The 27,606-nt window shown below is 56.8% G+C and overlaps 6 protein-coding genes across 6 annotated transcripts; 4 read left to right on the forward strand and 2 right to left on the reverse strand.

Annotated features, from left to right (window-relative positions):
- Positions 1–591: 591 nt before the first annotated feature.
- On the forward strand, positions 592–2,937 carry BGZ61DRAFT_346331 (uncharacterized protein; the record flags this gene model as incomplete). Its single annotated transcript, XM_046239865.1, has 4 exons — positions 592–1,250; positions 1,304–1,714; positions 1,763–2,286; positions 2,345–2,937. 4 exons carry the CDS (start codon positions 592–594, stop codon positions 2,935–2,937), a joined length of 2,187 nt encoding a protein of 728 aa, XP_046107452.1.
- Positions 2,938–7,183: 4,246 nt separating this feature from the next.
- On the reverse strand, positions 7,184–8,698 carry BGZ61DRAFT_491778 (uncharacterized protein; the record flags this gene model as incomplete). Its single annotated transcript, XM_046250470.1, has 3 exons — positions 7,184–8,217; positions 8,287–8,445; positions 8,623–8,698. The coding sequence occupies 3 exons, from the start codon at positions 8,696–8,698 to the stop codon at positions 7,184–7,186; spliced, it is 1,269 nt and encodes a 422-aa protein (XP_046107453.1).
- A 10,031-nt stretch (positions 8,699–18,729) lies between these two features.
- Positions 18,730–20,488, forward strand: BGZ61DRAFT_181838 (ketopantoate reductase PanE/ApbA-domain-containing protein). Its single transcript, XM_046237692.1, has 3 exons — positions 18,730–18,978; positions 19,126–19,197; positions 19,275–20,488. The coding sequence occupies exons 2-3, from the start codon at positions 19,165–19,167 to the stop codon at positions 20,244–20,246; spliced, it is 1,005 nt and encodes a 334-aa protein (XP_046107454.1). The 5' UTR covers positions 18,730–18,978; positions 19,126–19,164; the 3' UTR covers positions 20,247–20,488.
- A 610-nt stretch (positions 20,489–21,098) lies between these two features.
- Positions 21,099–22,282, forward strand: BGZ61DRAFT_529631 (uncharacterized protein; the record flags this gene model as incomplete). Its single annotated transcript, XM_046253430.1, has 3 exons — positions 21,099–21,572; positions 21,626–21,731; positions 21,789–22,282. 3 exons carry the CDS (start codon positions 21,099–21,101, stop codon positions 22,280–22,282), a joined length of 1,074 nt encoding a protein of 357 aa, XP_046107455.1.
- On the forward strand, positions 22,169–24,253 carry BGZ61DRAFT_446376 (uncharacterized protein). Its single transcript, XM_046245204.1, has one exon. The coding sequence runs from the start codon at positions 22,487–22,489 to the stop codon at positions 23,897–23,899; it is 1,413 nt and encodes a 470-aa protein (XP_046107456.1). The 5' UTR covers positions 22,169–22,486; the 3' UTR covers positions 23,900–24,253.
- A 901-nt stretch (positions 24,254–25,154) lies between these two features.
- On the reverse strand, positions 25,155–27,443 carry BGZ61DRAFT_529633 (uncharacterized protein; the record flags this gene model as incomplete). Its single annotated transcript, XM_046253431.1, has 6 exons — positions 25,155–25,819; positions 25,874–26,074; positions 26,125–26,197; positions 26,256–27,005; positions 27,064–27,224; positions 27,401–27,443. 6 exons carry the CDS (start codon positions 27,441–27,443, stop codon positions 25,155–25,157), a joined length of 1,893 nt encoding a protein of 630 aa, XP_046107457.1.
- Positions 27,444–27,606: the final 163 nt, after the last annotated feature.

The following is a 27,606-nucleotide window of genomic DNA, read 5'->3' on the forward strand; positions in this document are numbered from 1 at the left end:
GTTGGATCAAACAAAGTTGGATCACAGTGAAGGAAAGGAAACACGATGACTAAGCCAATGCAGTGTGAGTGGGCCAGCTTGCACAAGTGGGCCGGGCATTTCCTCCCGAAAAATTCTTCCTTCTCCGTGATCTTGAGGTCAAAACACCCACACAGCAAACTGTCATCGGGGCCGAGTTCTTCCTCTTCCGTCGAGGCGTCGCCGTCGCATCGCATTTATCTTGCTCCGAAGCCCAAGAGAAGGCGCCGTGTAAGTCCATATCCGCAGACGTAGCTGCTTTATCCACGACGCACTTCCCTCTCGCTGCGTTAATGCCCAACTCCTGTGCTGTGTTGTTTTTCCGTCGACCATCGCGCCCGCACATCACGTCGTCATGTCAAGCCTGCTGCTAACTATGGCTTTGTCCAGTGACTTCATTGTCGCGTCGCGACCCATCTCCAGTCGCGGTAGCGCGCATATCGCTGCTTGTGACGAAATCCTCACACAACAACCCGACGCCGTATTTTCTCCCAACATCTAGACGATCTTCTGCTCCTGGTGCTGCCGCGTGCATCCATCGATTGATTTTCTCGTCCCTCAGAGTCATCCATTATGAGTGCACCCAGGGATCCGGAGGCGGTCGACGCCAACATCTCATACCCCTCCCCCGGGGCAGAGGGAATGGACGCTGGTCCTTTCTACAACACCGGCGCGCGCGACGGTGTGCCAGATCATCATGATCACACCGATCATCATGTCGCCGGGCAAGTGCAGGTGCAGGAACATGATCAAGGCGACCTCCCCACCGAGCCTGCGACTCCCCAGCAACATGTATCGCGCCCCGCCAACCTCGAGGAGCTGCAGCTGGCAGCCCAGCTTGGCCAGGGCCTCGCCGGCACACCCATCATGCCCACCTCCGATCCCAATATGAACGTGGAAGACCCTAATCTGAGGAACATCATGCCCCATCCCGAGCCCGAGCCGCAACATACCCCGTCATATGTGCAAGACACGCCCACCACCGATCCTATGGTCCCCCATTCCATGCCCGTATCGGTCGGCCCCCCAATGCCTCCGCAATACTCCATGGACAATAGTATTCCGCCTAGAAAGCGATCCAAGGTGTCGCGTGCCTGTGACGAGTGCCGAAGGAAGAAAATTAAATGCGATGCGCAGTCAGACGCAGGAGACAACCCGTGCTCTAGTTGTGCACGATCATCCATTCGATGCTTGTTTAGTCGAGTCCCTCAAAAACGAGGACCAAGCAAGGGGTATGATACTCTTCAGCCTTTCCTTGGTCTGTTCATTACTGACTGCATCCTAGATACATCAAAGAGTTGGCAGATCGTATCCATAGTATCGAGAACAAACTGGAGAATGAGGGGCAGTTGAGCCAGGACGATCTCGACCATCTTTTTGTCCCAGATCGACCACGCCAGAACCACGTTGGTAGTGATGATGCAACCCGGAAGCGACCATTCTCGAGCATTTCGGGCGAGTTCACCACGCCTGCACCTACACGACAAACTCCTTGGGGATCGGAGCAGCGATCAATACAACCGTCGTCGGCAGCTTCAGATGGCTATGCGGCCCCCTTTAGCACCGGCTCGCTGGCGCCCCAACCTTCGGCGATTAAACCGGAGAGCACCCCCTCGAAGCCTCCAGTTGCGGCCATGGATATCTCAATGCCTGATGCTGATGAAGTACCGGAAATCGACGAGGACACCCTCCACATGTAAGTGTAGTAATGAAACCTTGGTCATTCCCTGCTCACCATCTCCAGTTATTTGTCGAATGTTCAGCCGGTGTATCCGATCTTACCCAGCGGCAAGGCCAGAGTACAAGAATTGCTTGCACAGTGTCCATCATCTGTACGAACTGCATTTGTCAACGCCCTCCCAGCGGTGACAACTTCATCAGGGGATGTAAAGCTCGCTAGCTCTCTGCTCAACGATTGGGAGAGTAGTGAGGCTCCGCACTCGCTAGCAGCCAACATTGTGCATGCGCAGACTCTACTGCTGTTGATTATTGAAGCCGACTGGCGGTCTTCGCCAACAATGCCATTCTTCTTGGCCCGGGCGGTTGCGCTGGCCAATTCGATGAAGCTCTGGCGGTACACTCCCATGGAATCGGCTTCAGAGCCAGACTCGGACGATCAGTTGTGCGTCCGAATCTGGTGGTCGTTGATTCTCATGGATCGTTGGCATGCGGCAGGGACAGGCAAGCCTGCGCACATTCCGGACAGCAGTGTTGTTGCGCCGCCTGGCTTGGAGAACATCTTGGGAGAAGTGTGCTTTTACCTCGTCCGTAAGTGGTAAGCCCCGTGAGACATGATGAACGATTGCGTATTAACACCTTTTTTTAGGACTGTCGAAGCTGTTGAATCGAGTGTCACACGTTGTGTCGACACTACAGCCCGGCTCAACGACGACGGAGCAGCCGATGGCGGCGATCCTGACAGACTACATTGAGAACTATCGGGAGGACCTCCCGGCGCATATCGAGCCCGCATCTCACCCGTTGGTGCACTTGGCTTACTGGCATTGTAAACTGCTTGTGTCGCTCCTTACACCTGGGGCGACTCCGGCGGAGACAATGTGGCCGACAAAGGAGTTGGTGAACCTCTTATTCGCAAACACATACCTCCGGAGCCCGCTGGTGAATCACTTTGCATCCCTTGTGGCTATGTCTCTGGCGAAACTGTCTAAACTAGAGAGTTCGCGGGAAGAGGCGACGCAGCTGATTAAGGACATTGTGGAGAAGCCCGGGGACGTGTGGGACGGTATCAGGGACAAGCTCTCGGAGCAGATGCGGCCGACATCGTCAGTGGAGGCGGCTGCGAGCCAAGGCCTGCAGCACCTTGCGGATCTGGCAACGGCACACGAAGGAATCGCTCCTGGAGGGGACGACTTTGCGTTTGGACCCTCGCTGGCGTCAGGATACCTCGACGTCGCGTAAGGGGGTAGGGTACGAACGCGTACTGGCGACACTTGCTCCGCAGTACGATGGAAGCAAATACGAGGGAGATGATGATGATGATGCACACGGAGAGAGCCAAAATAACTATGGAACCCCGCCAGAGTACGAGGCCAGTGCCGTACTAGAGGACCTGATGGGAGCCATCTCCACATATGGCAACGCCTGGTAATAGAGGGGTTGGTTGGGGATTGAAGTATGTATGAGTACCCGTTTGATGCTATTTTACTAGTCGCGGCCGGACGGAATGGGATGGGCTAGGGGAGTGAAAGGAGTATGTCTGGACAACTGGCCGATGACGGACTGGGGACGGTGGCGATGGCGTCGAGCTACTTTTTTTTCTTCACTCTTTCTGAGTGCGTGTACGATGGCATATGACGGATGACGGGGTCCAGGCTAGAGAAAAACGGCCATCGCTGGTTTATATAATTCTATCTCTTGTTGGCCTGGTCTGGTGGATGGATGAGGACGCTACTCGACCAGCCGCCGGCACTACGGAGTATGAATCGCGGCTTCATCGTAGGAGCTAATTAGCTAACTAACTAAGTTGGCCTGACACGACACTATGGCGGGTTGGACTGGCGCCAACCTAGCGGAGCATGAACAGAAGGAAAAAAAAACTTCACTTCAGCCTTGGCTGCTAAGGTTAGGGACCCTGTCGGTCGGGTTTAGGTGTTTGTTGGACCCCTCGTGGCTGCATTGCTGGTGTTGACCAGAAGCCGGCGTCACCTCCGACGGTCCTTCATTTTAGAGGGGATCACGACCTAGATCTCGGTCCACGCCCACCTCCCAACAACCTCCACCCACCACGGCCAAACGGCCCTAGACTAGATCGACAGAAATTCTTTACCGAGCTACGGAGTGGTTTTTATCCCCAATGTGTACTTGCCGATGTAGCGGTGAGATTTGGCAATTTGGCTGTGACTCCCGTCTGGAGCCGCCAGCGCGAGGTGCAAATCGCGGCGGATGCTGCGGAGGCGTGACGACCATATTGCAGTTCTCGCTGCGACGCACCGAGGACCCAACAGGGCCGAGTCAACCACCGGGCGATTGAATGTCACCCAGGTAGTCAGTTCGACGGACGTCTATTGGACCTCAACAAACTGACAACTGACAGGTGGTCTGCACCCCTTATTTCCTGCCGCGTTCATCAAACCCTATCGTGGGATGTACGGCATGGCATGGTACTTAGTTATGCGACTGTAACAGTGGCATCGACCATCGACCATCGACCATCGCCCATCGATCAACCAAAGTTGCAGGGTGCTACGACATGACAGTTTGTACTACGACTGCGTCCTTGCCTCAGGTTTTCCCCTTTGGTTCGTTCGTTGCCAAATCTGGCTCCGGCCCGGCCCCGGTCCACACCTCCGGCTTCCATGTCGCTCCCCCTCTGTCCTCTCCTGGCCCCCCCGACGCGCCCCCTCCTCTGCTGTCTTGCTGGATATCCTCTTTAGGTAAAAAAATGAGGATGGCTTAGAGGAAATCCACCCCGACCGAAACGCTCGCACTCCCTGTATGCTCCCGCTCTCCGTGCGCTGTAAGGGATCCACGGGACTAAATGAAAAGAACGACGCGGACAAGGGGGGATTGACTGGGGGTCCAGCTCCACCGGTGACCTCATCGCGGGCCATCCCACTTCTTCGCTCTGGAGTCTGGATGGGCGTACGGAGCCGCCCCCGCTTTCGGTGCTCCCCCTCCATTTGCCCCCCCTGAGCGAGCGAGGAATAAGAAAACCATAATTACCGGGAATTATGAACGACGAACACAAGCTCTGCTAAAGCTTACGCAGGCATAAAAATCGGAGTGGATTCCCGCTGTTCCATGGCGCACTGACTGTCTGCCTCTCCGGGGCGCTGGCTGCCTCTCCGGGGATCGGGCCACGGGGAGCGGGGCTCGTCTTACATGCTGGGTACCTCCCTGGCCCCGTGCTCGCGGGTGTCCCACCAAGTAGCATGCATGTGCTGGTAAACCTGGTAAACCACCTAGGTAAACCACAAGTAGCCATATTTAGCCGCGGCCAACTTCAGCTTCTAGGTCCAGTTCCAGTTCCAGCAGCTCCGGATGCGATCAACCAACAGGGTCCTGCTTGAGTCCGCATCGCACTGTGTGCTTTTTGCTTGCTTGCCTTGTCCATCCCATCGCATCCGATGCCATCTCCCGCGGCCGCGGTCCGCAGAGAGGGGGACTCCCAGGAGCGACCCGGAGCGTGATACAGCTGGTGCGATACTATTACGGCCTGCAACACGGCCATTTCCATGGGTCGTGCTCTGGCCAAGGCCCCAGGGGCTGAGTAGCACGGGCAAAAAGGGCAAGTCACCTCCCCAGCCTACGCAGGTGGGGATGCCAGGCTCTCACAGTTCCCCCAAAGAGCCCCAAGCATAAGAGCCGAAAGCCTGGACCGATCCCCCCCCAGCGGTTCCAAGCCCCCAAAGTCCCCAGCGCGTTTGGAGCACACTTGTGGCTGACGTCCCGCACGTTCCAGATTTGCACTGAGCATGGTTCGGGCTGGGAAGTAATTCTTCCAGTGGGTGGAGAGGAGTGGAGGAAGTGAAAGTGAAAGTGGAAGTGAAAGTGGAAGTAAAAGTGCGAGTAAAAGTGGCGTGGCTGGCGCGTGGCCTGGTTTTCCCTGTGCCCCAGATCGAAAACGCTGGTCGATCCTGGGGCCAGCAGGACCATGAATACTGATGATTTGAGTGGCCGGCTACCAAGTACGTACTACAGAGTACTCCGTGCATACGATAATTACCAATTAACTTACCTTGTCGATGCTGGAGCAGCCAGAAAACGAACCAAGGGAGAAGTCGGGCGAGATATACCCTGTCCGGACCCCAAACCCAGCGAGGCTTTGTCCATCCGGTCGCTGGTCGCCCGTCACAACTAATAATAAGTCACACAAGTCACCAGCCGTCTCGTCAGTCATCAGTCACCAATCACCAGTCGACAGTCGTCATTCGCCCGTCGCCCGTCGCCCGTCGCACCAGGGTCCTGATCCCGTCTGACTTGGCCTTGGCTTTGGGGGCAGCCGTTTCCGCGTCGCCCTCATGTCACTGTCACTGTCACCTCTCCGGGCGGCCGACAACGTTCCATCCATTCATCTCAGTCCATCCGAGGTTCGCGGCAGGCAGCCTCGTCCCCGTTCCCCATTCCCGCTCCCCCAGTCCCGCTGCCGTCCCCGTACCCTCTCTCACGCTCACTCCAATTGCCGTCTATGTATCATGGTCATGTCCACTATCAACTTGCCATTGCCCGACTCCCCATTCACTCGACACCAAGACACAACCGAGCACTCAAGCCAGTTAGTCACCTGCGAAACAAGGACACAAAGGCAAAACTGTCTGTTGGTGGTGGCATCGTCAACCTCGACCCGCCTGGCCGAGGTCTTTCCGTCGTCATCGTCTCTATTCTGAGCCGTATATACCTCTCGGCTGGGTGACAAGAAAAAAGAACAAAGAAAAAAGAGAATAGAATATTCAGAAATGCCCAAGACAAATTGGCCAAAACCAACAAACTGACGTGACAATCAAGTCTATCTCGACCCATATGTGCAGGTTTCCCGGCCCCCTCCCCTTTTATTTTGACTCCCTCATGCGTGCAAACGTGGCAAATCCTCCGTCTCTCCTCACATTGTGTCTTTTTTCTTCATCTCACCCCTCATCGGTCGCTCTGTCTGTCTCTCGGCTGGATGTTGGTAGACTCGGGTTATTCGCATTGGGTACCGTAAATCGTATCAATTCCGACTCGTCCGTACCTTCCTGCTTGAGACACCGGACATGTTCTCGTTTATCTTGGTGGTGTGTCCTCTCAGACTCAAGATCTAAAAACGAACGCTGGGCTCCCGGCCTCTTCCGGCCACCACCCCAGACTCTCCTGCATCTCATCCCCCGCTCAATCGTCCACCCCAGCCGATGAGAAACGTCGTGATCATCATCATAATCGTCAGATCTCGAACATTGGGCCGACCAATGGGGAGTGTTTCCCTCCCCTTCAATCCAGGCCGGTCCTTTCGTCGTTCGAGAAGAGAAGCAGATGGGTGCTTAGCATGCGTGATGCTGTTCAATAAATAAAACGTATTTTTTTTTGTGGTGGTCGCGTAAAAACAACGGGAGCCATGCACCTCCATGACATTTCCAGGCAATTGGTATTTCCCACCGCCTGCCGTTGCTTTTTAAAATGATTCAAAACCATGGGTATTGCGGTACGCCAAAACTCGATCCCGTAAACACTCTCACATCTCCCAAAGGTTGGGCATAGAAGCCGGGCCCAGGGGATCTGGGCTGTCGTCCATAGTCGTGATGCCCTCGTTGTAGTTGGGCATCCAGAATGCGGGGTCGTCCTCGACCATCGATAGACCAGCTCCGGCAATTGGGCCGGCGTCGGGGCCCTTGTAGAAGCTGTCGTAGTCGATGCTGGTCAGGTCTGTGGAGCTGGCCATCATACTGTTTTGTCGCAGAAACGTGCTGCCGGCGCTGAAGCCGTCATAGTCGCCGTCGCCTCCGGGCATAAAGTCTTCCACCTCGGAGACCTCGCCAGAGGTCGACGTCGTGTTAGCTAGGTGAGGGAGTTGCTCTGAGCCACTGCCAAAGTCGAACAGGCCATTGAAGCTCTGGGCTCCGGCCTGGCTATAACTCGAGGGCGTAAAGCTGTCTCCTTTCATGTCTGATAGGTCATAGTGACTCCAATCGACCGACGCGGCGCTCAGACCGGCGCTGTACATGGGGCCATCAGTTTCTGAGTTGAAACCGGAGCCAAAGAGGTCGAATGTGCTGTTGGCCATGTAGGGCGGGTACTCAATACCCGACAGGTCCAACGGAGGCAGGTTGCCGTTGAGGTTCTGGAAACCCGGGTTGCTGCTCATGAGTGGGGAAGCCGTTTCTGACTTGACTCGGCGTGGTTCCCGGGTGCTTGACGCACGAGCCCGGGTGCTCGGCGCTTCGCGGGTACCCTTCTGCATCATGCTGTCGGTACCCAAGCTTCCGGTGCTGTGAGCAGAGTTGACCCTGTTGAGCTGGTAAGGACCACACTTTTGTGCAACCCTGTTGTTCCTGTGAGCGGGCTTATGGTGACCGTTTTGGTCGAAGGTCAGGACGCCGTCGGAGTGGACAGTGTTGGCCCTCCGTCGGCGAGTGGGAGCCTTAACACGGCCAGTGGTGCTAGTAGACTGACACTCGTCCTCCGAGTCGGACTCGGGGACAGTGTCAAGAGCAGGCTCTTTCTTGCCGGAGCAAGTACAGCGGCCACCGTGGTTACAGCAACACGTCTCTGTGAGGTGCATTGTCAATATACAACTTTCCGAGACCTCTCGGGACTGTTCGAGAAGTTTGAGCTCACCCTTGTGTCCATCGACGGTCGGCTGCAAGTGCGCGCACTTGCTTGTCTTCTCGCCGCAGTCGCACTTGACGTGGGCAGAGCGCGACTTGCGCATCGCGCGGCAGTGCGCGCATTGAGAGACTGGGCGACCCTTCTTATTGATATGTTGGAGGGGACGATCTAAGCAGCAGAGAAGGACGGTTAGCATATGCTGAATAAAAAACAAGACGCCGAGTATGCGGTGCTTCAGCAATGGCAGAGGCGAGGGCCAACGCCAGGTACGCCCTGGCAGCGCCGAGGGAACCCCGCGCCAGGCGAGAGCTGCGCCGAAGAAGCAACGAAGAGGACGTCACTTACCAGAATGTTGGCAGTTGCTCACGCGGTGGCCGCGCACGCAGGCCTCGCAAGCATACTTCTCGCCGTCGATTATCATTTTGGCGGGTGGATGTGGATTGCTGAAGTTGATAGTTGAGGCGTGGAAGTGGAAGTAAGGTGCGGGAGCGAAAGCGGAAGCGGAAACGGGAGTGGGAGCTGGAGCTCGAATAGCTGTAGGTGGTAACAGAAAGCTGAGCCCTGGAGCTGTCGATGGTGTCTGAGAGGCAAGGTTGCTTGCTTGCTTTGTCTCAGAAATCGGGGCAATCGAAGAATCGAGGCGGGCGACCAGGGTAGGCTTGGGGAATCCAAGCTCTGGGTGTTAATCCGAGGGGGAAATGGGCGAGGGTTTGAAGGTAAGAGGGTGAAGGCAGGGAAGGGATACCACGCTAAAAGCAGTGGGAATGAGAAGATGGGGAAAACGGGGACGACCAAGGGCGCCGGTCTGTTACAAGAACATTTCGCGGCGGAGACAGATGCTGAAGCTGGAGAGGCTGGAAGAGAGAAAGCAATAAAACTTTTCGAGGACAAGTTGGACAAAGCCAATTGATGAGAGAGAGGAACGGGAGTGGAGATGCGCTGGTCGGCGGGTGGAGATTTTTCCCTTGGGTGCCTTGGGGCGACGGCGGGCTCTTGCTTTGGCTTCTTTGGGGTGTGTGGGATTGAGGTGTGGTTGTGGAGGAAGAGTGGAGCGCGGCCGGGTGGGAGAGTGTGAGAGAGGATGAGAGGCGTGTGGGAACGGATAAAAAAAAGGTGGGAGAGGTGTGGTGGAGTGGATAGAGTCAAACGACGAAGTCGGCGGCGGGACCGGGGGGAGTCAAGGTACGGGACAGTACACAGGCTTCGTCTCGTATGCGTGTGCACTGAAGATGTGCAAGGTCCCGGAGGCCAAGGCCAAGGCACAGAAAGCCGTGCAAGCGGGTTTGGCGCTCAGCTCGGGTGGCCGCTTGACGTCGATGTCGACAAGCCAAGACCAGCCCGCCTACTGGGGACGTTGTGAGTGGAGTTGTCGGCCCGGAGAGTCGGAGGGTCGGAGAATGGATGGGGGTCTTCGCTGTCGCTGGCCAGTCGTCTCGTTCGCGGGTTGGGCTCGGTGCAGATGGCGACTCGTTGTTCTGGTGACGTCGGCAGCCGAGACCGAAATAGAGGCGAGGCGAGAGGAGACGGACGGAGAGGACTCGGTGTACGGTCTGGCGCACGCACACGGCGACGACAACAATAGCAGCAACCACGCAAGAGTGGCCGAGCAAGGGAGGAGGGAAAATTTCAAGCATGGGCAGAAGGAAGGGAACCGTCTTTTTTAATATTGGTGACCATGGCCAGATGATGGGATGCGAATAGGATGGGATCGGGATGCGCGGCGCGAATTCGGCCAGCCAGAAGACCAGTTTCTCAGCCTTGAACCTTTGGTACAAGCAGTACAGCCCAGTACATGACTGCTTTGGTCCCTTGTGCGGGAGGTGTCGCCTGCGACCCTTGGCTACGCCGGCCGTTGTGACTGCGACTGTAACTGTGTCGTCGAGACGAGTCTCCGACGCCTCGCGAATCGCCTGCTCTCTCTCTGCCTGCCTGCTGCTGCCCATGCCGGGTCCCATGCTCCCCAGGGTCATGGCCCAGAACAGCAAGGCGAGGCGTGGAGGCGCGGACACGGGCACGATCGAGGATACTCGGCTGTACAGTGTGTGGGACGATGGCGCAAGCGGCGACTGGACCGGGCTGGGGCGCTGGGGCTGGGCCCGTCGACAAGGGATTGCCATGACGAGCGTGGTGGCCGGGTCGGTGGCCCCCATCCCATCGTCAACCCGTTACCCTTGGCTCCATTGCCCGCCACCCATGGTGGGATCGGGCGCTTGAACGGGGGTTAAAGCGCCTTGTGCAAGGGCTTATTAGCGACGGGACGCGGGACGCGGACGAGGCTGTTACGTGTGCAATTAAGGGTAGCTGCTGGTCCTGCCTTCTGCCGTCGCTTCTGGGTCGTGGGCTTGCTGCTTCCGCCGGGCTCTCCCTGGCTCTCTCGCACGAGCGACGACAGCCGGTCGGTGGGTAGCGAGTGATGGCCCCCCAAACCAAGGGCTCCTCTTGGTTCCATCGCGGACCAGTGTGGCCCCTGGTTGGGTGGGTGGTGTGCATGTGGATGGTGCACCGCTGGCCGTAGGAGACAGTGGGGCCCGTGGATGGTGGGATGGTTGATGGTGGCTTGTCTGCGATGGTGGAAGGAGGATTGGTGGATACATTTGGTGGGGTGGGAGAGTGATGTGAAGAGGGAAGGCGTGGAGGGTGGGAGGAGCATTCAGCGCAGCGCAGCACTACGGGAAAGCATGACGGAAGGCGCGCCCTCACCCTCCGACCTCCTTACTCTTCAGGGCAGGTTCATGGAAGAAGCCGGGCGCTGAGACAATCCTCACTGGACAACCATCAACCACGGCGTCCCGATGCTCATTTCTAGCTTCACATCCTTTTATTCAACCTCGGACGGACAACAGGCGCAGCGGCTCATGGTTCACGGGCGACGGGCAGGCCATGCGCGGCTGGTCACGAGTCGGATCGATCCAATGCGACCTGGGCCTTCCCGAGTTCCATCCATCACAGCCCGCACAGAGCAGCATCTGAGCCCGAGTCCCGTGGAGGAGGAAAACGCCATGCCGACTCCCATGCCACCACGACAGCCTATCCTGAAGCTGGGTACTTGGTGCTCCATACACACTCCATCCATAGCTCAGCCTGTGATGCCCTGCAAATCCCCCCAAAGAAGTCAGCCGAGAGCCCAGTCTCAACCCCCATCTAGGTTGCGCGCCCCCGCGGTAGCCGGCGTCGGCTGCAGCATCCAGAACCTGCAACAAAGGTATCTACGAGTGCACGTCATGCGCCGGCGTGTACCTGACACGACAGTATCTCACACTCTAGTGGCCGTTGGCGGGGAGGCTTGTCCCACTGGGGGCAGGCAAAAGCAAAGCAGCAAGCGCCAGGGCAGGGCAGGGCAGGGCAGGGCAGGGCAAGCCTGGCATGTCCAAGAAGGGTAAAGAATGAAGATGCGAAAAAGTAAAAAAAGTTTGCCGCCGTCAACGGAGCATCTTCGGGGCCCAGAGAAGTGCTCCTCAGGCGTCGCAGGCGGGTACCTACGAGACAGGTCCGTTCGACGGCCTGCAGTGCAAGTGCCTGTGCCTCTGATCCACGCCTTTGGTTCCAGGTCCGGCCGTCATATGCAAGCTCAAAGCACCACCGGACCGGACTCGGTGTCGACGAGCTACGGCGGGCGGATGGCGACAGGCAGATGCATGGCGGGCTCGGTGCGAGTGCCGGAGGGGCAGCATCTGCGTACAGCAACTGCGTTCTCAATGATCAATAAGGGTTAGGGGACTTTGGCTTTATGTCCTGATCCAGCTCCATTTGGGTAAGGTATTCGCAGCAGGCCTGTCCCTCGCCGTCAATCAACATGACATTACATCGGACCCGTCCAGGACCCCTGCTGCAACATCCATTTCTCTAAGCGTACGGAGTAGTTCAGTCGAATTCCCACAAGTGTTACTACAGCATTCGCATTATTACCTACATGGTAAGGATCAATGTCCGGTGTTTACTGAGTTGTGCAAAGCAGCGCCTCGTCCTGGATCGTGATCGTGGACGTTGTAACCCGGACCCTGGCCCTTTTCTCACAGGCTTGTGTGCAAGCCACCTCGCGCCTCCGTTCTCCAGTCTCCAGTTTGCGTCTCCAGTCAACGAGGCTCGTCGAAGCACCATGGGTTGATTGGTCCACATTTGGCTTCTGCATGGTGCGGCGAGCTCTGCAAGGTTCATCGTCGGTCGTCAGTCGCCCTATGTTTTGGCTTGCTTTGTCTTGATTAGCTACTGCTTTGTTTTGCTCCTCAGTTGCTTCGTCTCTGGTGCGGCGTGCCCCAGTTGGCAGCAGATGGCTTCGTCGTTGGTCGCTCCAGACCCAAGACGGTATGCCCCATGCGCCCAGTGCCCCAGCTCAACGCAGCAACAAGACATCATCGTGCTTCAATGGACCCTCGTCCTGTGTCCACGCGACCAGTCAACCCTCAGGCCCCCAAAGGCCCAGAATCCCAGAGCCCCAGATTACCCTTGCGGTTGCAAACCTATTAAGCCCCTGTGCCGCCTTTCTCCCGAGTGCGCCTTCCATTTGGGTCAGCCCGGCCCGTAGCGTTTACGTCAGGCCCGGGAAAAAAACCCACCGTGTCCTCGTGCAAGTGCAAGAAAGGGGAGTGGGAGTGGCAGATGAAGATCTCTACATCCTTGCATCCCCGAGCCTTCTTGAACCTCATTGGCAAGGTCCAGACGAGGCATTGTGGTGTTACCATTGACGAACTCACTTAACACGTACTAATTATTTGCATCCCGCCATCCACGAATACAAACCGCCGATCCAGGGGACGATCTAACCTGCGGGGGCTTGGCTGACGGGAGATTTGCTCTTAGGCGTTGCCGACTACGTAAAAGTGCGATGGCTTCAATTGCCTAGCTCGGGCGGCTTCGCCCTTGATGCGATGCCTATCCGGTTATAGTGGCTCGCTTCCAACGGACTCGCTGGCGGCCCAGGAGCTTGGCTAGATTTTCAACTGCGAGTCGTGATGGCGATGGTGGCTATCATAGGCTGCCTGGTCCGTCCCGGTGATGATCCAGCGTCTCTCAAGTGAGACATCCATTTGATCGATCCCATGGTCTAACAGTCTAACAACACCTCCGTCTCAGCCCCAAGCGCCAGCCTGTCCCACGCCGTGCAAGAGCCCGCCTCCGCCCGGTGGGCATGTCCCATTCGTTCGGCTGGGCACGCTTGAGACGGACGGGCCTCGAGACTTGGGGGGCTCAAGAGGTACGGCGCTATACACACGATGGGTGCGGTACGCAACTAAACACCCAACCTTAGGCATGTACCTTATCCCACATGCCGCAGTTCATCGCCGGGAACATACTACTTCCCCAACTTCCCCCGCGACATCAGCACGGATCTCGACGGGATAACGCGGGCGAGCGGGTGCCGGGTGATTACCTGCGTGAGTGCTGCAAGGACGACAATAGCGGCAACCAGAACCATCAGTGAGTGGCCATTTTCGGCCACCCAAGGTTTTCTCGGCTTCCTCAGACAAAGTGCGACCCGAGACAGTGGCCTCGTCTCCTCCAGCCCTGTCGCCCGATGATATCCTCCTGCCTGTCCCAGCCCGTCCTGAAATGCCTATTCGTACATGCGACTATATGCACAGGCCCTGAGTGGAACCGAACCTGGCCGGATCCGTGGGAAAGAACCTGACAGCCACCTGCGGCCGTCCGGCCTTTGCCGCCGAGCATGCAATGAAGACGCATGGCGGCGCGGCGTTGCTGTGTTGGCAGACGCTGGCTGACTTGTTCAGTGGACTCTCGATCCTAGTTCGCGACCGAAGGGGTCAAGGCCAAGAGACGCGCTCCAGTGGGGGTTCACAATGCCAATACCGTCACAGCTATCCAGCCAGCCGCAGGCGCCCAGCCGTTCGTGCGAATTAGACGATGCAGCAGTGGAAGCAGCAATAACAGCAGCGAGGTCCATATTCGGCCCATACGCAAGCAACCCCGCTTTCTCTCCAGGCCCAGGCCGGAGACTCGAGGAAACATGGATGAGGTCCTACCGGAGGGCCGCGATGACATGACGCGCTCCGCTCCGCTCCTCTCCGGCGTGATGCATCACGGTCTTATGGGCACCAGAGCCGCCCTTCGCGACCGAAGACCCCCATGTGCGGGGTGGAAGTGAAGCGGAGAGGCAAAATTGCTACCCACCGAGCCACCGAGCGGCCCATCCGCGCTGAGGACCTCCGCCATCACTCCTCCGTACTTCACCTCACCTCGAGGCTACGGGCTAGCAACGAGGCATTTGCCCGGACGGATTTATATGCAGTGACACGGAATCACGCAGGTACCATCAGGACGAATGTCGCGGGGTCTCTTGGTCGTCAGTCACGGGGTTGAAGTCTCTCACGCCCGCACAGGCATCCATGTCCATGCCCAGGTCCACTCTCAATCCCACGCCCATGCCCATGCCACGAGGCTCACGCAGGGTCCCATCGCACACACACGGCTGCTGGCATTGGGACTGGCACGACGACCGGGAGCCTCCGTGTCTGTTTGCCGCGGTCCGGAGGAAAACCGGCAGGGGTTCGGAGCTTAGCCTCGCGCAGTGCTCTCCGTTCTTGGGACACTCAGGCGTCATCATGGACATTCATGAAGGCTGCCGCGCATCGTGAAATTGTTCATGATGCAGTTTCACAGGCCAGGCGGTCCCCATCTCCGCCGTCACCTGTGCTCCAGCTACCCACCTCCCGCCTCCGCCCTATGGATCCCGCGCTCAGCTCCCATTGAGAGTAGCCCGGCTTAATACACCAATGTCGTTTCTAAGGTGGCCCTGCGACCCCAGGTCTCTGCTCCTGATATTTACCCCTACGCCCGCTGAAGAACCCACTGGGTGCCCGGCCGGAAGGCCCCAGCTTCTTTCACCTGACTGAAGAGCAGTCTGACACCGCTGTTTGTCATTATCAGTCATGGCATTGCAAATGGTCAGACCAGGTCAGCTTCATGATCAGGCTCTTAGCTGGTGGTGGCTTCCCCTCTCCCGGCTTTCGGTTGGTCTAGAAGGAACAGTGAGACACGCCTCGACAGAAAGCAGCTGGCTCCCGCAGAATGTCACACAACTGCCTGACCTAACATGCATGCAAGGCCGTCCAGGTGGGAAGCTTTTCGCACTGTTGCGCAGGTCACTCGAAAACGGACCGGAAGCCTTGCCTGGCTCGTCCAGACATGCCATCAGGGCCCACCACCCTCCACGTCCCTCCACCTCCCGCACCCTCGCAAAGCGCCATGATTGGTCTTAATCGCAAGCGTGAATCCTCCAAACCGGATTTGCCCTGCTCGGTTCCATCTGGTTTTCTAGAAGCCTGCGCCCCTGCATCTTATTGGGAGCTTGGGCCATCGAGCTGCAGTGCTACCTACGTAGGTCCTCAATGCTCCCCACTGTTGGATGCGCACTGTTACATCCACTTCCTGTCCAGCTCATGACTTGTATGTACCTCTGGAATTGCGATGCAGCTCAGTGCATCGCAAGGTTGCCAGAGGTCAAACCAACACCAAAAGATGTCCCCATGCATCGCCAATTACCAACTGCCGACGGCCAACTGCCAACATTATTCACGTTACGGATCAGCTGCCGGACCCGGCCGGTAACCCCCTCGAATCGCTGTTGCAGGATTTCATAGTCTGGAGGTGTGGTAGAAGTTTCTTTTCTTCACCTGTGATTTGTCTATGGCATTTATTGAGCCTCCGTCCCCGGCATTTACTTGGGACTCCATGCAGTCAGACGCCCATTGCATCCCCATCGTTTCTTCGCGTCCCCTCCATCCATCGCATCCCGCATTGTGGCTTGTCAAGCGCGGTGGCAAAGAGGAAGGAAACGGACCTCCGTTTTTCGGATGGATTGTCGAACTACAACTTACCGGACTTGCAGATCTCCTCCGTTAGCCACGCTTGGTCTGTTGACGAACTCCTTTCTTGCCTTGCCTTGCAATTGACCACTGGATACTGTTCTCCCAGCACAGCATCGATCACACTAGCCTCCGCTCGCTACACCTCGGGTCGCGTCTTGTGATGGCGCTTCTCCTCTTAGCCGCGTCTGCCCGATCCAGAATAAAATTATCAATCTGCCCCGTCTCAGGTGCCTCCGGAGGTAGGCCGGAGGTAGTCCGGGAGAAAGGGGGAGACCCTCTTCATTTCCACCCGCACTTGGGTCGCATCGCGATGGCAATTCCGCGGCCATCGGCTGAGGGTGCCCGCCAAGCGAAGACCGGAACAAGAAGAGGCCGCTCTAGGCTGTCGGTGGCATTCTGTGGTGCGTTGCATTACGTGCATTGGCCACGATGTCAAAAGGACACTGTATGCATCTGCAGAGTTTAGGCGTACGTATAGACGAAGGGCGTGAGGCGCGACACTCGTCATGATCCGATTCTTCGGCGGAGGCTACGACGGCTCGGTATATCATGGCAACGAGCGGTTCATGACAGCGAGACCCCGACGGCCTTTGCTTTTCCGCTTTGCCTATTTCCCCGTCCCTTTTCCCGATATCCGTCTTTGATTGGCTGCAGTGGCTCCAGAGCTGCAGCATGTGTGGGCTGCCACCATTGGGGCGTCTCGTCTGTCCTCAGGCATCCAATAATCGGCCAACCCCCACGCTGACAAGGGCTGATTGCGAAATCAAAACCCTCCGTATCATCTCGCAGGAAAAGTTTTTTCATCTTTCTGCAACCTTCACAAGAAGCACTTGCTGGTGCCACGAGTGCCATTGCACCCTCGCATATGGTCACTCCGCGACGATCGACCGGGCATTCCGTTCCCGATCACCTCCAGTCGGCACCATCTTGACGACTGTTGGCGATGCGCTTGGAGGGTGACCTTCGATTGTCTCTGGGCTGTTGTGGTTGTCCTCTGGCCCGGTAAGGCTGGAGGATCTCGGCGATGTCCACCGCTGGCGATGACGGCGATGCACCTGCCGTGCCACAGGTGGACAGCATCAGATCTTCCTGGGTGCTTCAAGTGAAGAGTTTTCTCCTACTGCATCGTCATTTCTGCACCTCCTTTTTGCCACTGCTCGAAGGGGATGATCGCGAACAATTTTCGGATCGAACGGTGCCTCGCTGGGGAACCAGTCCGATCTACGGGGGAACCACAACTGGTTCGCCGCACTAGATTGCTCACTAGATTGGCTTCCTTGCCGACGACTAACCGAACCCAGCACTACATCTCGCTCGTGACGTTTTGCCAGCTATTACACCGATTTATCGGCGTATTATCGACATTCAGCGCTTGCTCTCCATTGGCCTGATTGTTTTCGCTCTGGCATAGAAAAATAGAACTCGTTGCTGGGCACCCGGTTTTGAGAAGTCGTCTTGACTTCCTGGACAAGCCGGGAATCAGCTGTAGGCACATACCATGATTTGAATGTACCCATTTCGTAGTCGAGGTTATTGGATCTCCGTTGGAGAGAATGCCGGCCGCTAGGCGCCAAAGTGTCTGGGTGAAATTTCAAGCTACGTTCAGCCACATCCCCAACGACAGCGTAGGGGCATATTCCGACGGGCTATCCCGGGGGCGTTCGACAGCGCGTTATCGACGTGGCTTGGGACAGATGACACAGGTCGCGTGGAGTGGCAGCTACCGACCGATTCAGGTGGCACACGGACGAATGATGGCTTGAGGTTGAAGGATGGGCGGGAGACTCGGACGGCGTCACGGCGCCACGGCGAGGCTACCGGGCGACCGGCATCGCCGACGTTGGGCCGTGGGGATGCTGACCGACGCACCCTGTTTGGAAGGTCGCGGCAGTAGAAGCACCAGGATTGATGCGGAAGGGTCAGAGGATGGTTCCCAAGAAACACGCCCGACGGCCGTTTGGAGACAAGGCTGGAGGCTGGGCCATGTGAAATGACGATCGATCGGGTCGGGTGCACCCTCCATTGTCGAGGAGCGGATGGAGGGCGATTGCGGTTCGTCGGTGAGTTTGGGGGGGTGGTAACTAGCCACCGAGAAGCTGCTATCCCAACAGGTTGCAGGTTGCAGGTTGCATAACCCAGTCCCGGTCCCCACTGCGTAAGTTAGGTCGGTAACCTGTAATTGTTGGAGCAATAGCCTTTGCAAATCATTGGAGTGTTTCCAGCGTGGCTGGCCGCGGCAGTGGCAGTTTGGGGGATGATGGATGCAGGCGGCTTCTTTCGGCGAGGGTGAGAGGGTGACGACGGTGGCAGGGCGCATTGCAGACGGTCGATCGGCCGACATGACCAGCTGCCAACTTTGTTGCTATATACGGAGTACTTTGTAATTGCTATGTAGCTGCGACCTGAGCTGCGTCAGCGTTCAACTCCAGAAACGCATGCACTGCAGCGGTTGAAAGCGACAGGGGCCGATTCGCTGGCCGACCTGGCTGGGCGATGGTGTGCTCAAGCCTCAGCGAGCCTCGGTGTCGTCGTGGTCGTGGGGGAGGGTACGCGAGCGGGCGGGGGATACGCGGGCCGGACCATCCATGGGCGCTCTCCAACGTCACGAAACTGCGCTTCCGTTCCCATTCGTCTTCAAGGTGCCTTGGGTCGCCCGGCTCAGTCCAGTTCGCGTTCACGTCGCAGACGCCTTGATCGCCGCCTACTTGAGCCTACTTGAATCCTGCCCGCGCCATCGCCCAGCTCGTCCACGCCCCAGCCGCCGCTTTCAGCCGTCATCGGACTTGTTGCTCGACATCCCACGTCTCACGCTGCATGACCGCGAGCCACTCAACGAGGCTACGGGGGCAAATACCTACGCCATGGCAGACAGCAACAGGTAGGTTTAGCCCCCTTGTCTCCTCTCCTCCCTTCTCCCCTGGTGCGTCCCAGTCCGCATCCGCCCCCTCTGGGAGATGCCACGGGGACGGGGGCGTTGATCCATCGTTTGAGGCCCCCGTATTGACCGAGCCTGGTTTCTGCGCAGCCGTGTCAATGTCGTCTTCGTCGGCGCGGGTGCCGTGGGATGTTTCTACGCCTCCCGCTTACACCATGTAACGTGCTCTCCTCTCTTGTGTCGCCCCGAGGCATTGAGTCATTAATGCGGCTCTCGTGTGCTGACCGCCGGCCCGGTAGCCTTCTCACAACGTCCACGTCTCCCTCGTGGCTCGGTCTAACTACGCAGCCATTCAAAAGGACGGTGTGAAGCTGGAGACCCGAAGCTTCGGCGACTACACGTTTGCCCCAGATGCCGCGTTCCCGTCCGTAAGTGCGGCGGCTGATGCGCCTGGGGAGGACGGAGCGAAGCGAGACTGGCACTACATTGTCGTCACAACCAAGGCCCTGCCTGATGTAAGCGATGACTCGGACATGATTACGCCCCTCGTGGGCCCCAAGTCGTGCATCATCCTCATCCAGAACGGCGTCGGCGTCGAGGAACCCTTCCGGAAGCGGTTCCCAGACACACCCATTGTCAGCGCCGTCACCGTCATCAGCGCGGAACAGACGTCCCCGGGCACGATCCGGCAGAACCGGTGGACACGCATCAGCATCGGCCCGTACACCGACGGCCTGGGCACCGGGGACCCGGAGGTGGTCCGGCGCGGGACGGCGTGCACTGAGGCGCTAACGCGGTGGTGGACGGACCTGGGCGGCATCCGCGACGTGGAGCCGCACGACGAGGTCGGCCTGCAGACGGTGCGGTGGCACAAGCTGTGCATCAACGCCGCCATGAACCCGTCGGCCGTGCTGTCGGGCGGCCGGGGCAACGCCGACATGGTGGCCGACCCGGAGCTCCGGCGCCACCTGCTCGGCGTCATGCACGAGATCCGGGACGCCGTGCCGCGCATCCTCGGCCGCCCGTTCCCGGCGAGCATGGCGGCGCCGGACAAGATCATCGAGAGCACCGCCCGCAACAAGGGGGCCCGCCCGAGCATGCTGCTCGACTGGGAGGCCGGCAAGCCCCTGGAGCTCGAGGTCATCCTGGGCAACCCCGTGCGCATCGCCCGCGAGAGGGGCGTCGAGATGCCGAGGTTGCAGAGCCTGTATGCGCTGCTGAGGTCTGCGCAGCAGATGAGGAAGGCAAGCGAGGCAAAGGGGAAGCTGTAGTTGCCGAGTGCTGCCCCTTGAGAGAACTGGGCTGGTTTTTTTATTCCATGACTGGGGACGATAGTGTATGTAAGAGTTACGGTTTCAGTCGCCATATCAATTGGCCCATCTACATTTCGGACGATAGCAGCAGTGTTGTGATTCAGCGCCGCACCCTCGTGTTGGTCTGCGCACCTCTTTCATCCCTTAGCTTAGGCTCTTACAAGCTGTCCAAAATATCTTCATTTCCTCAAGCCTTTTCCCTCTCTTCTTCCTTTGAGCCTTCACATCTCTTCCTCCCCTCTCCCTCTTCTCTATCTTTTCTCTCCTCCATCTTTCATCTCTTAGGTTAGGCTCTTACCTGTCCAAATATCTTCATTTCCTTGAGCCTTTTCCCTCTACTCTTCCTTTGACGTCCGCATCCCTTTCTCCTCTCCCTCTCTTTTCCCTCTCAACCTTTCACCTCTTAGGTTAGGCTACCTGTCCATATATCTTCAATTCCTTGAGGCTTCTTCTCTCTTCTTCCTTTTACCCCCGACACCTCTTTCTCTTCCACTTCTCTCTCCATCCTCTCTCTCCATCCTCTCTCTCCATCCTCTCTCTCCATCCTTCATCTCTAAGTTTAGGCCTTTAGGTGCCTGCCTATATAACTTCAACTCTCTCCCCTTCTCTTCCCTCTTCCCTCTTCCCTCTTCCATCTTCAACACTTGAATCCTCTCATCACTCTCTCTCTCCTCTTCTTTTTTTCTCACGCTCTCTGCATCTGCTCTCTGATGCCTCTCTCCCGTCCGACCTACCCTCTGCCTTCTTTAAACTCAAATCTCCCGTCCTCTTCGTACCTCAGCTTCTCCTTCCACGACTCCACTGCTCACTATGTCTGAAACTGAGAATGAAAGTGTTGAGCACTTGGAACTTCTGGTCGCTAACGATGCTGACGATGATCATGAACTAAACGGGCAAGGTCATGATGAGGCACTTAGCATGGCCGATTGGGGTGGCGATGTTGAGGCCATGCTTAATCACGCTGGTGGAGCACCTACACCAGACCCCTCAAATCCCGGGGATGATGATAGTGATGGTGACATTGAAGATGGTGACCGTCCAGATGGCGTGCCTATCAACGATGATAACATTGTGTGGCCAGTCTGGCATGGCGCATGCAATGTTACATGCAGGCCCCCTTGGGAGCACCTCTTTGGGGTGTACCAAAACTACCAGACGATGTTCTCTCGCCAGGGGGAGACAATCCTGGAACAAGAGAGCGAGATAAGGCGTCTCAGACGGGAGCTTCGAGATCGGGACGAGTTGATTCGACGCCTTCGCTTTGGAAATCGAAAGACAGAACCAGTGAGTTTCATGACCATTCAACCTCTTCTTCCGTCGCTAATCACCATCCAAAGACATATCCAGGAGTTGTGACAAACTGGGTCGAGGGTAACCACCACATGTTACCCCAGGGTATCCGGACCTGGGAGGACGTCTACAAATTAACCTGCCGAGAAACGAGTGAGTGCGAATCTCTGGAGTTATTGCTGTATTTCTTTACTAACAGCTTTTTTGCAGACATGTCGCCTCATCCGAACAAAACCCACCCAGATCTCCGGCTCAGAACTCCGAACGAAGATGAAGAAGAGGCTGAGGATGAAAAAGCGGCTGAAGACGAAGAAGATGCTGAGGACCGCGATGAACTCGAGGGACTCGAGCTTGGCGCAGGTAACGAACTGGTTGAGGTGCAGGGCGTCTTTCCTTTCGACCAGCTGGATTCCAACCTCCAGGTCGAGATTCTTCGTATGGTTCTGGTCTTCGATGGACAGGTGGTCCATGCAATTTCTCGCCTCGATCCATACTACGAGCCGACAGTGGTACCTCTGAACTGCAGAGGGGAGATATCTCCGCTCCACCGGTTTCACGTGGGCAAGAACAAGGTGAACGTCACCTTTGCACAGAAGCCTGAAGACCTTCTTGCTCCCCTCTTGGTTTCAAAGAGATGGAACTACATCGGAGCCAACCTCTTCTACTCTGGGAACAAGTTTTGCTTCTCCTCGCTTGGCGAATAGGGCCGCTTTGCGTCTGGAATTAAGCAAAAACTCCAACGAATCCAGGACATTGAGATTTTGTGGACAGGCTCTCAGTCGCTGTCATTCGCGCCGAATGGACGATCAAAGTACCGATCGAGACGAACGGTGCCTCTGACGTGGCTTGGACAAGCCAGCCGCCTGAAGACTCTTGTTGTCCATGTTCAGGAATCTTCTCCAGCCTACATGCGTCGCAAGCATGAGCCGAGGGGCATTATCCGCTACATGACAGAAAGAACAACAGAGCAACCAAACTACAGACGTTTTCGCTCTCTGCGGAACCTGCAAGGATTGGACTACATCCACATGCTCCGTGGCATGGAGCTGGTGACGTTCTTGGACTACGACCTGTGGATCGAGAGGAGAACAAAGACGCCTGTACGAGACTTTACGTTTGTCATGGACGTCAACAATGCCGTCCGTCGCCCAAAGGCTGCAGAGGACCTCCGACTGTCTAGATTTGGCTACCTCGCACCGCTGTTAGATCACTACAGGGCTTGTGAAACAGACCGAATTGCCGTGGGTCGGGCTATCGAGCGGAGAGGTGCGTTTGGAGCACCACCATCACCCCGTCCTGACCATCGCAATGCCATTCATCAACCACCGACTATTGTGGTCGACTCCAGCGACTCCGAAGACGACGACGAGAACTCCGACAGCGAGTCGGATGGCTCAGATGACGGAAATTCGCCCAGCCCTGGTTCTGGAGGAGGAGATGGTGGGGGAGATGGCGAGGACGAAGGTGACGACGACGACGGTTCGGATGGAGGAGATGGTGGAGGAGATGGCGAGGACGAAAGTGACGACGACGATGGTTCGGATGGAGGAGACGGTGGTGGTGCTGCAGAACTCGACATCAACTTCGACTTTGCAGCTATGGAGGGACGCTTTCCTCGCGCATCCGACAGAGGTTCACCAGCGTCTGAGAGAACAATTATTGATCTGACCAGCGATGGGGAGGAGTCATTTTCGGAATCGGATGCCATGACAGCAAGAGCCTCTCCTGATGCGCCTGGCCACTTCTCGCGACCAGTTGACAGCATCAACTCGGGTGAATCTGGGATGACCGATAGCCCTCAGACAGCCCCAAACGACAATCCCAACCAAGATGAGCAACAGGTCCTCCAGCCAGGCGAAGAGCCTTCCCTCTTCGTCCTCAGTCCCTCCACACAAGAACAGTTGGAGTTTATAGCCAAAGTCGAATCACCAGATCCGCGACAGGGCTCTACGCCAGCAGTGGCTGGAAACTCCATGCCGCCTCCTGCGCGGAGATCAGGCTCACGGAACGTAACGCCAGCCTCTAGGCAATTCACTACGCCTGGCCGGCAACTACGAGCGGAGAGCGACTTGTTTGTCAGTGGAACCCCGTACAATGACATCGTCCGGTCGTCCAGCGCCCGAGGCAGCCGACACACCACGAGAGCCCCAACCGCTGGGATGGAAGGAGAGCCTCAAGTGATTGACCTCACCGGCCCGACTGGCGGGCTGAGGAGAAGCCGGGATGAGCTCGATGGTTTTATTTCTCCAGACGGCTCTGTTTCTCGACGTGGGGGTACGGGATCGGAAGGGAGTTCTCCAAAGAGAGCTCGATTTGTTTGAGGGGCTGATAGTTGACGATGAGAGAACTGGGCTTTGAGTAGAAGCATGGGTGTTGAGACGGTCACTTGCTGAGAACGGGGGTTGACGGTGCAATGATTACAATGGATGGACATGCAGTGGACTACAGCGTCTGCTTGGCTTGGCTTTTGAATGGGAGGAAAATCGGGTGCAATCACCACAATTTCAAGCTACACGGCCTTTGGAGCGAATGGGAACTGGCTAGTTGAGAACTGAAGAAGATCAACAAAGATCGAAGGCTTCGGTAACAAAAGGAGTTTAAGTGGTAGCTACAGGCTCACAGATATCAGCGTTTGCTCAGATACTCATCGATGATTTTGCGATCCAATATGAGAGTCTGGTGAAAAAAAACCACCAGGTCAATTTATTACCAGCAAGAGAAATCCGCACACCCGTCGTTATAATGTGACGCCTCCACACTCAAGAAAAGATACCAAGTCTGATGCTAACAAAATTTGTCCCAAGGGCAAGCAAAGCTGTCTACGGCGCGCCCTTCTGGTGGTCTGTTTCCCGCCTGTGCTGGTTGACAAAAGAGTTTACTCATGACTGTTGTTACATGTGCAGCATTTTCAAAGAGCTTACTCTTCATATTCCACCGATCACATAACATGAGCGGATGAATTCGACGACTACACCGAAGTGCTACGGCACACCAAGTGTTGACATCTAGACTAGCCCGTGAGGCTTTGCTAACCATTGGGCCGAACGCGCCGAGGAGCTTCTTTGGCGTTGCAGTGACAGACCTCGTCTGCCGCCGCTGGATTCAAATTCAATTTCAATGATTTGGCCAGAGCCGAGGTGAGCGAACCATTGCGATGTGCAAATCACTGTTCATGTCACTGAATTCTCTATTTTTGAGTGTGAATTTAGTAAGATGGAGGGAAGATACAACATATGGCAAAACTACAGTCACATGCGAGACGATTCTACGAACGTTGCTGGACATTGAATCGCATGTTCGTCATGAGGAAAGGTAGAATCGCATTGTAGCACCTACTATAGCTACTATCATGTCAAGTCCCAACGCACCATCTCATTAAACGACAGACCAAAAGAATGAATGATTTCGGTCGTGGTGGTATAGTACATGTCAAGTCTCAACGTATCGAGAAAACCCAGTCCCACCCAAATACACATGCATCATCATACCGTAAGAAAGTACTTGCGCAAGTCACTATTCAAAACCCAGCGCATCCGCTTTGCGAGTCCTTAACGAAGACTCGGGTGTACGTGCACTCTAGTACACGCCGTTCGGCCGATAGTAGTCGTTGGGAGCTGGAGCTGAGGGAGCATCACCCGGGGGGACATAGGGCTTGTACTGTTGTTGGCCACCAGCCTGGCTGGGCAGGTTGTGGCGGGAATCGTATGCACTACTGCCGGCCTGCTGAGGAGGTGGCGTCATGACGTTATGCGGAGGCTGTGGGGGCTGGCTGGTTGGAACGGCAGGGGGCGCCTGGTCGGGAGGCATGTAGCTCTTATACTGGGCGGGGGGCGGTTGTTGCTGCTGGGGGGCATATGAGTTGGAGGGATGCGAGTTGTTGTTCTGGTCATCAGGCGAGTACACGGAGCTCGAGTACGTCGCAGCCGAGTTGGGGTTGTTCGGCGCGATGGGCGAGTCGTAGACCGACGTAGCCAGCTCCTGAGCGCCATAAGTGCTCGAGGGTCTCTGGGAGTACGGGTTGGGGTCCTGGGGAGGAGGGTGAGAGTATGGGGTGTAGGCCTGGGCGGGAGGAGAGGTGTTGATGGGAGCGGGCTGTCTGCCGTCGGCGGGAGTCTCGTTTCTCGGCGGGTACTGCTGCTGGGTGGGTGGAATTTCGGCACCGGCAACATAGAAAGGAGCTGTGTTTTGCGATTGGGGCTGGAAGTTAGGAGGAGGAGACGAGGTTTGGTATGGGACGTGGTCTGGACGTGGTCAGTATCTGTCATGGCCAGTTCAGTTGGAGGCGAGTGACTTACCCTGACGGGGAAGACCGTATCTCTGCTCTTGCTCCGGTGGCGGCTGAGGAGGGTATCCTCCATAGCCCGCTCCCGAAGGTCCTGGCCGAAGAGCATACTGCTGATAGCTGTGCTGGGGTGGGTGGGCCATAGAGGACTCAAGGAGGGCTTCGTAATCCCGTCGAGCTTTGATGAACTTTTCATTAAGCTGGGTGAAGTCATCTATGGTCTGTGAGCGTGGGTTCGCACAGCGAAGGAGCACATATACTCACCCTTCTTCTGCGAATACTTCTCAATCAACTTGATCAGCTTCGGTCGGATGGCCAACGTTTGGTGATAGAGCTTCTGCAAAATCGTTAGCACACTAGGCTTCATCCTTCCGTCTCTCAGATACGGGACATACTGAAATCTCCTCGTTATCTTCATCTTTAGGTGCCGTGTTGGTGGTGCTCAGCAGAGTCAATAGCTTCTCGACGTTCTTGATCTCCGCAAAGACCTCGGCCTCCATCTGGGCCTCACGCTGCAGCTCATCCGGTGTTGGGTCGGTCAGCTTCTCAACGTAGTTGAGAGGAAAGATGCCGGTCTTGCCCCGGAGGGAGCCTCGCCACCAGTCCTTGTAAACGCTCTCGAGAACGGCAATGACGTCGCCCTTCTTGAATTCAAGTTCACCGGGCTCCGAGGGGGCAAAGTCGAACAGGGCTCGGACTCGGCTGACTGTGGCAGCTGTGGTTCCCGCGGGTGGCGCGGGCGGCGCGGCCTCCTGCTGGCCGCTGGAACCAGCTTGATTGCTGGAACCGGCCGGTGCGACCTTTTTGCGCTCCTCGTCCTCCAAGCTCAGCTTGAGTGCGATCTGAAGCTCATCCTCCTCCTTTTGGCGATCGAGATCGGTGAGGCCACGCTTTTGTGGTGCGCTGGGAGGGTGGATGGTGGGGTTGCTCTTCTTGACCATGTAGTAGATCTGGCTCATAATGCCGAGCTCGGCGTCGTCGCTGAACATTTCGGTCCACTCCTTCATACGCTCGAGGACCTTGGGCTTGACCTGGCCATGGGTGTTGCGATCACTGGCGAGGCGGTGGAGAGCATCGGTGAAGGCGCGGCTGGAAATTTCGCGGCACATGGGCTTGCCGCAGTTCTGGGAGAGGGCGTGTGCGAGCTGTTGAAGATGTCAGAAAGATGCGATGCGAGTGTAGAGCCGCCGTAGGGATGCATACCTCAAGGGTGTAGAGCTGGACGTTGGCGTTGCGATGGGCGAGACGCTTGATCATGCTTTGGACGACCTCTTTTGGGCCGTTCGGGTCGCTGGTGACCTTGTCGCAGACCTCCATGATGGCGCCCCAGTCCTCGGAGGTGAGGTTCTCGTCGGTAGCCTTGGCTGGGATATTGTCAGTTCGCTATTCAAGTCGAGGACGGCTGCCTGCGGGTGCATTTGTTGAATGTATCGGTCGCCGCTTGCATGGGGACGGCGGCAGAAGCGACGCCAAGGAAGGTAGATAGACATGGGCCGGCGTGGATATGCAGGTGGACATGGTTTGAAAATAGGTAACATACCGACGGCATCGTCAAAGGGCCCAGCTGCTGCTGCTCGAAACATGGTGGGCTGTGGTGGTGCTGCCAGGCAGGCGGCAAGAGGTGATCAGGCAAGCTGAGGGAGGGGATATGCGCGGAGGTGGACGGCGAGATTGATCTGGTCGTCGATGCGATCGCTTTGAAGTATTATGGAAATGGGAGGGACGAAGGGCGAAAGACGACAAGAA

The sequence above is a fragment of the Ilyonectria robusta genome, assembly GCF_021365365.1.
Source record: "Ilyonectria robusta strain PMI_751 chromosome Unknown BGZ61scaffold_5, whole genome shotgun sequence".
Classification (NCBI taxonomy): domain Eukaryota; kingdom Fungi; phylum Ascomycota; class Sordariomycetes; order Hypocreales; family Nectriaceae; genus Ilyonectria; species Ilyonectria robusta.

Excerpts from the sequence above, each read along its gene's own strand:
- BGZ61DRAFT_181838 (XM_046237692.1), top strand. The coding sequence starts at position 19,165 with ATGTTTCTACGCCTCCCGCTTACACCATGTAAC. Across the intron at positions 19,198-19,274 it reads TCCCGCTTACACCATGTAAC|CCTTCTCACAACGTCCACGT; the intron begins GTGCTCTCCTCT and ends CCGGCCCGGTAG.
- BGZ61DRAFT_446376 (XM_046245204.1), top strand. The coding sequence starts at position 22,487 with ATGCGTCGCAAGCATGAGCCGAGGGGCATTATCCGCTACATGACAGAA.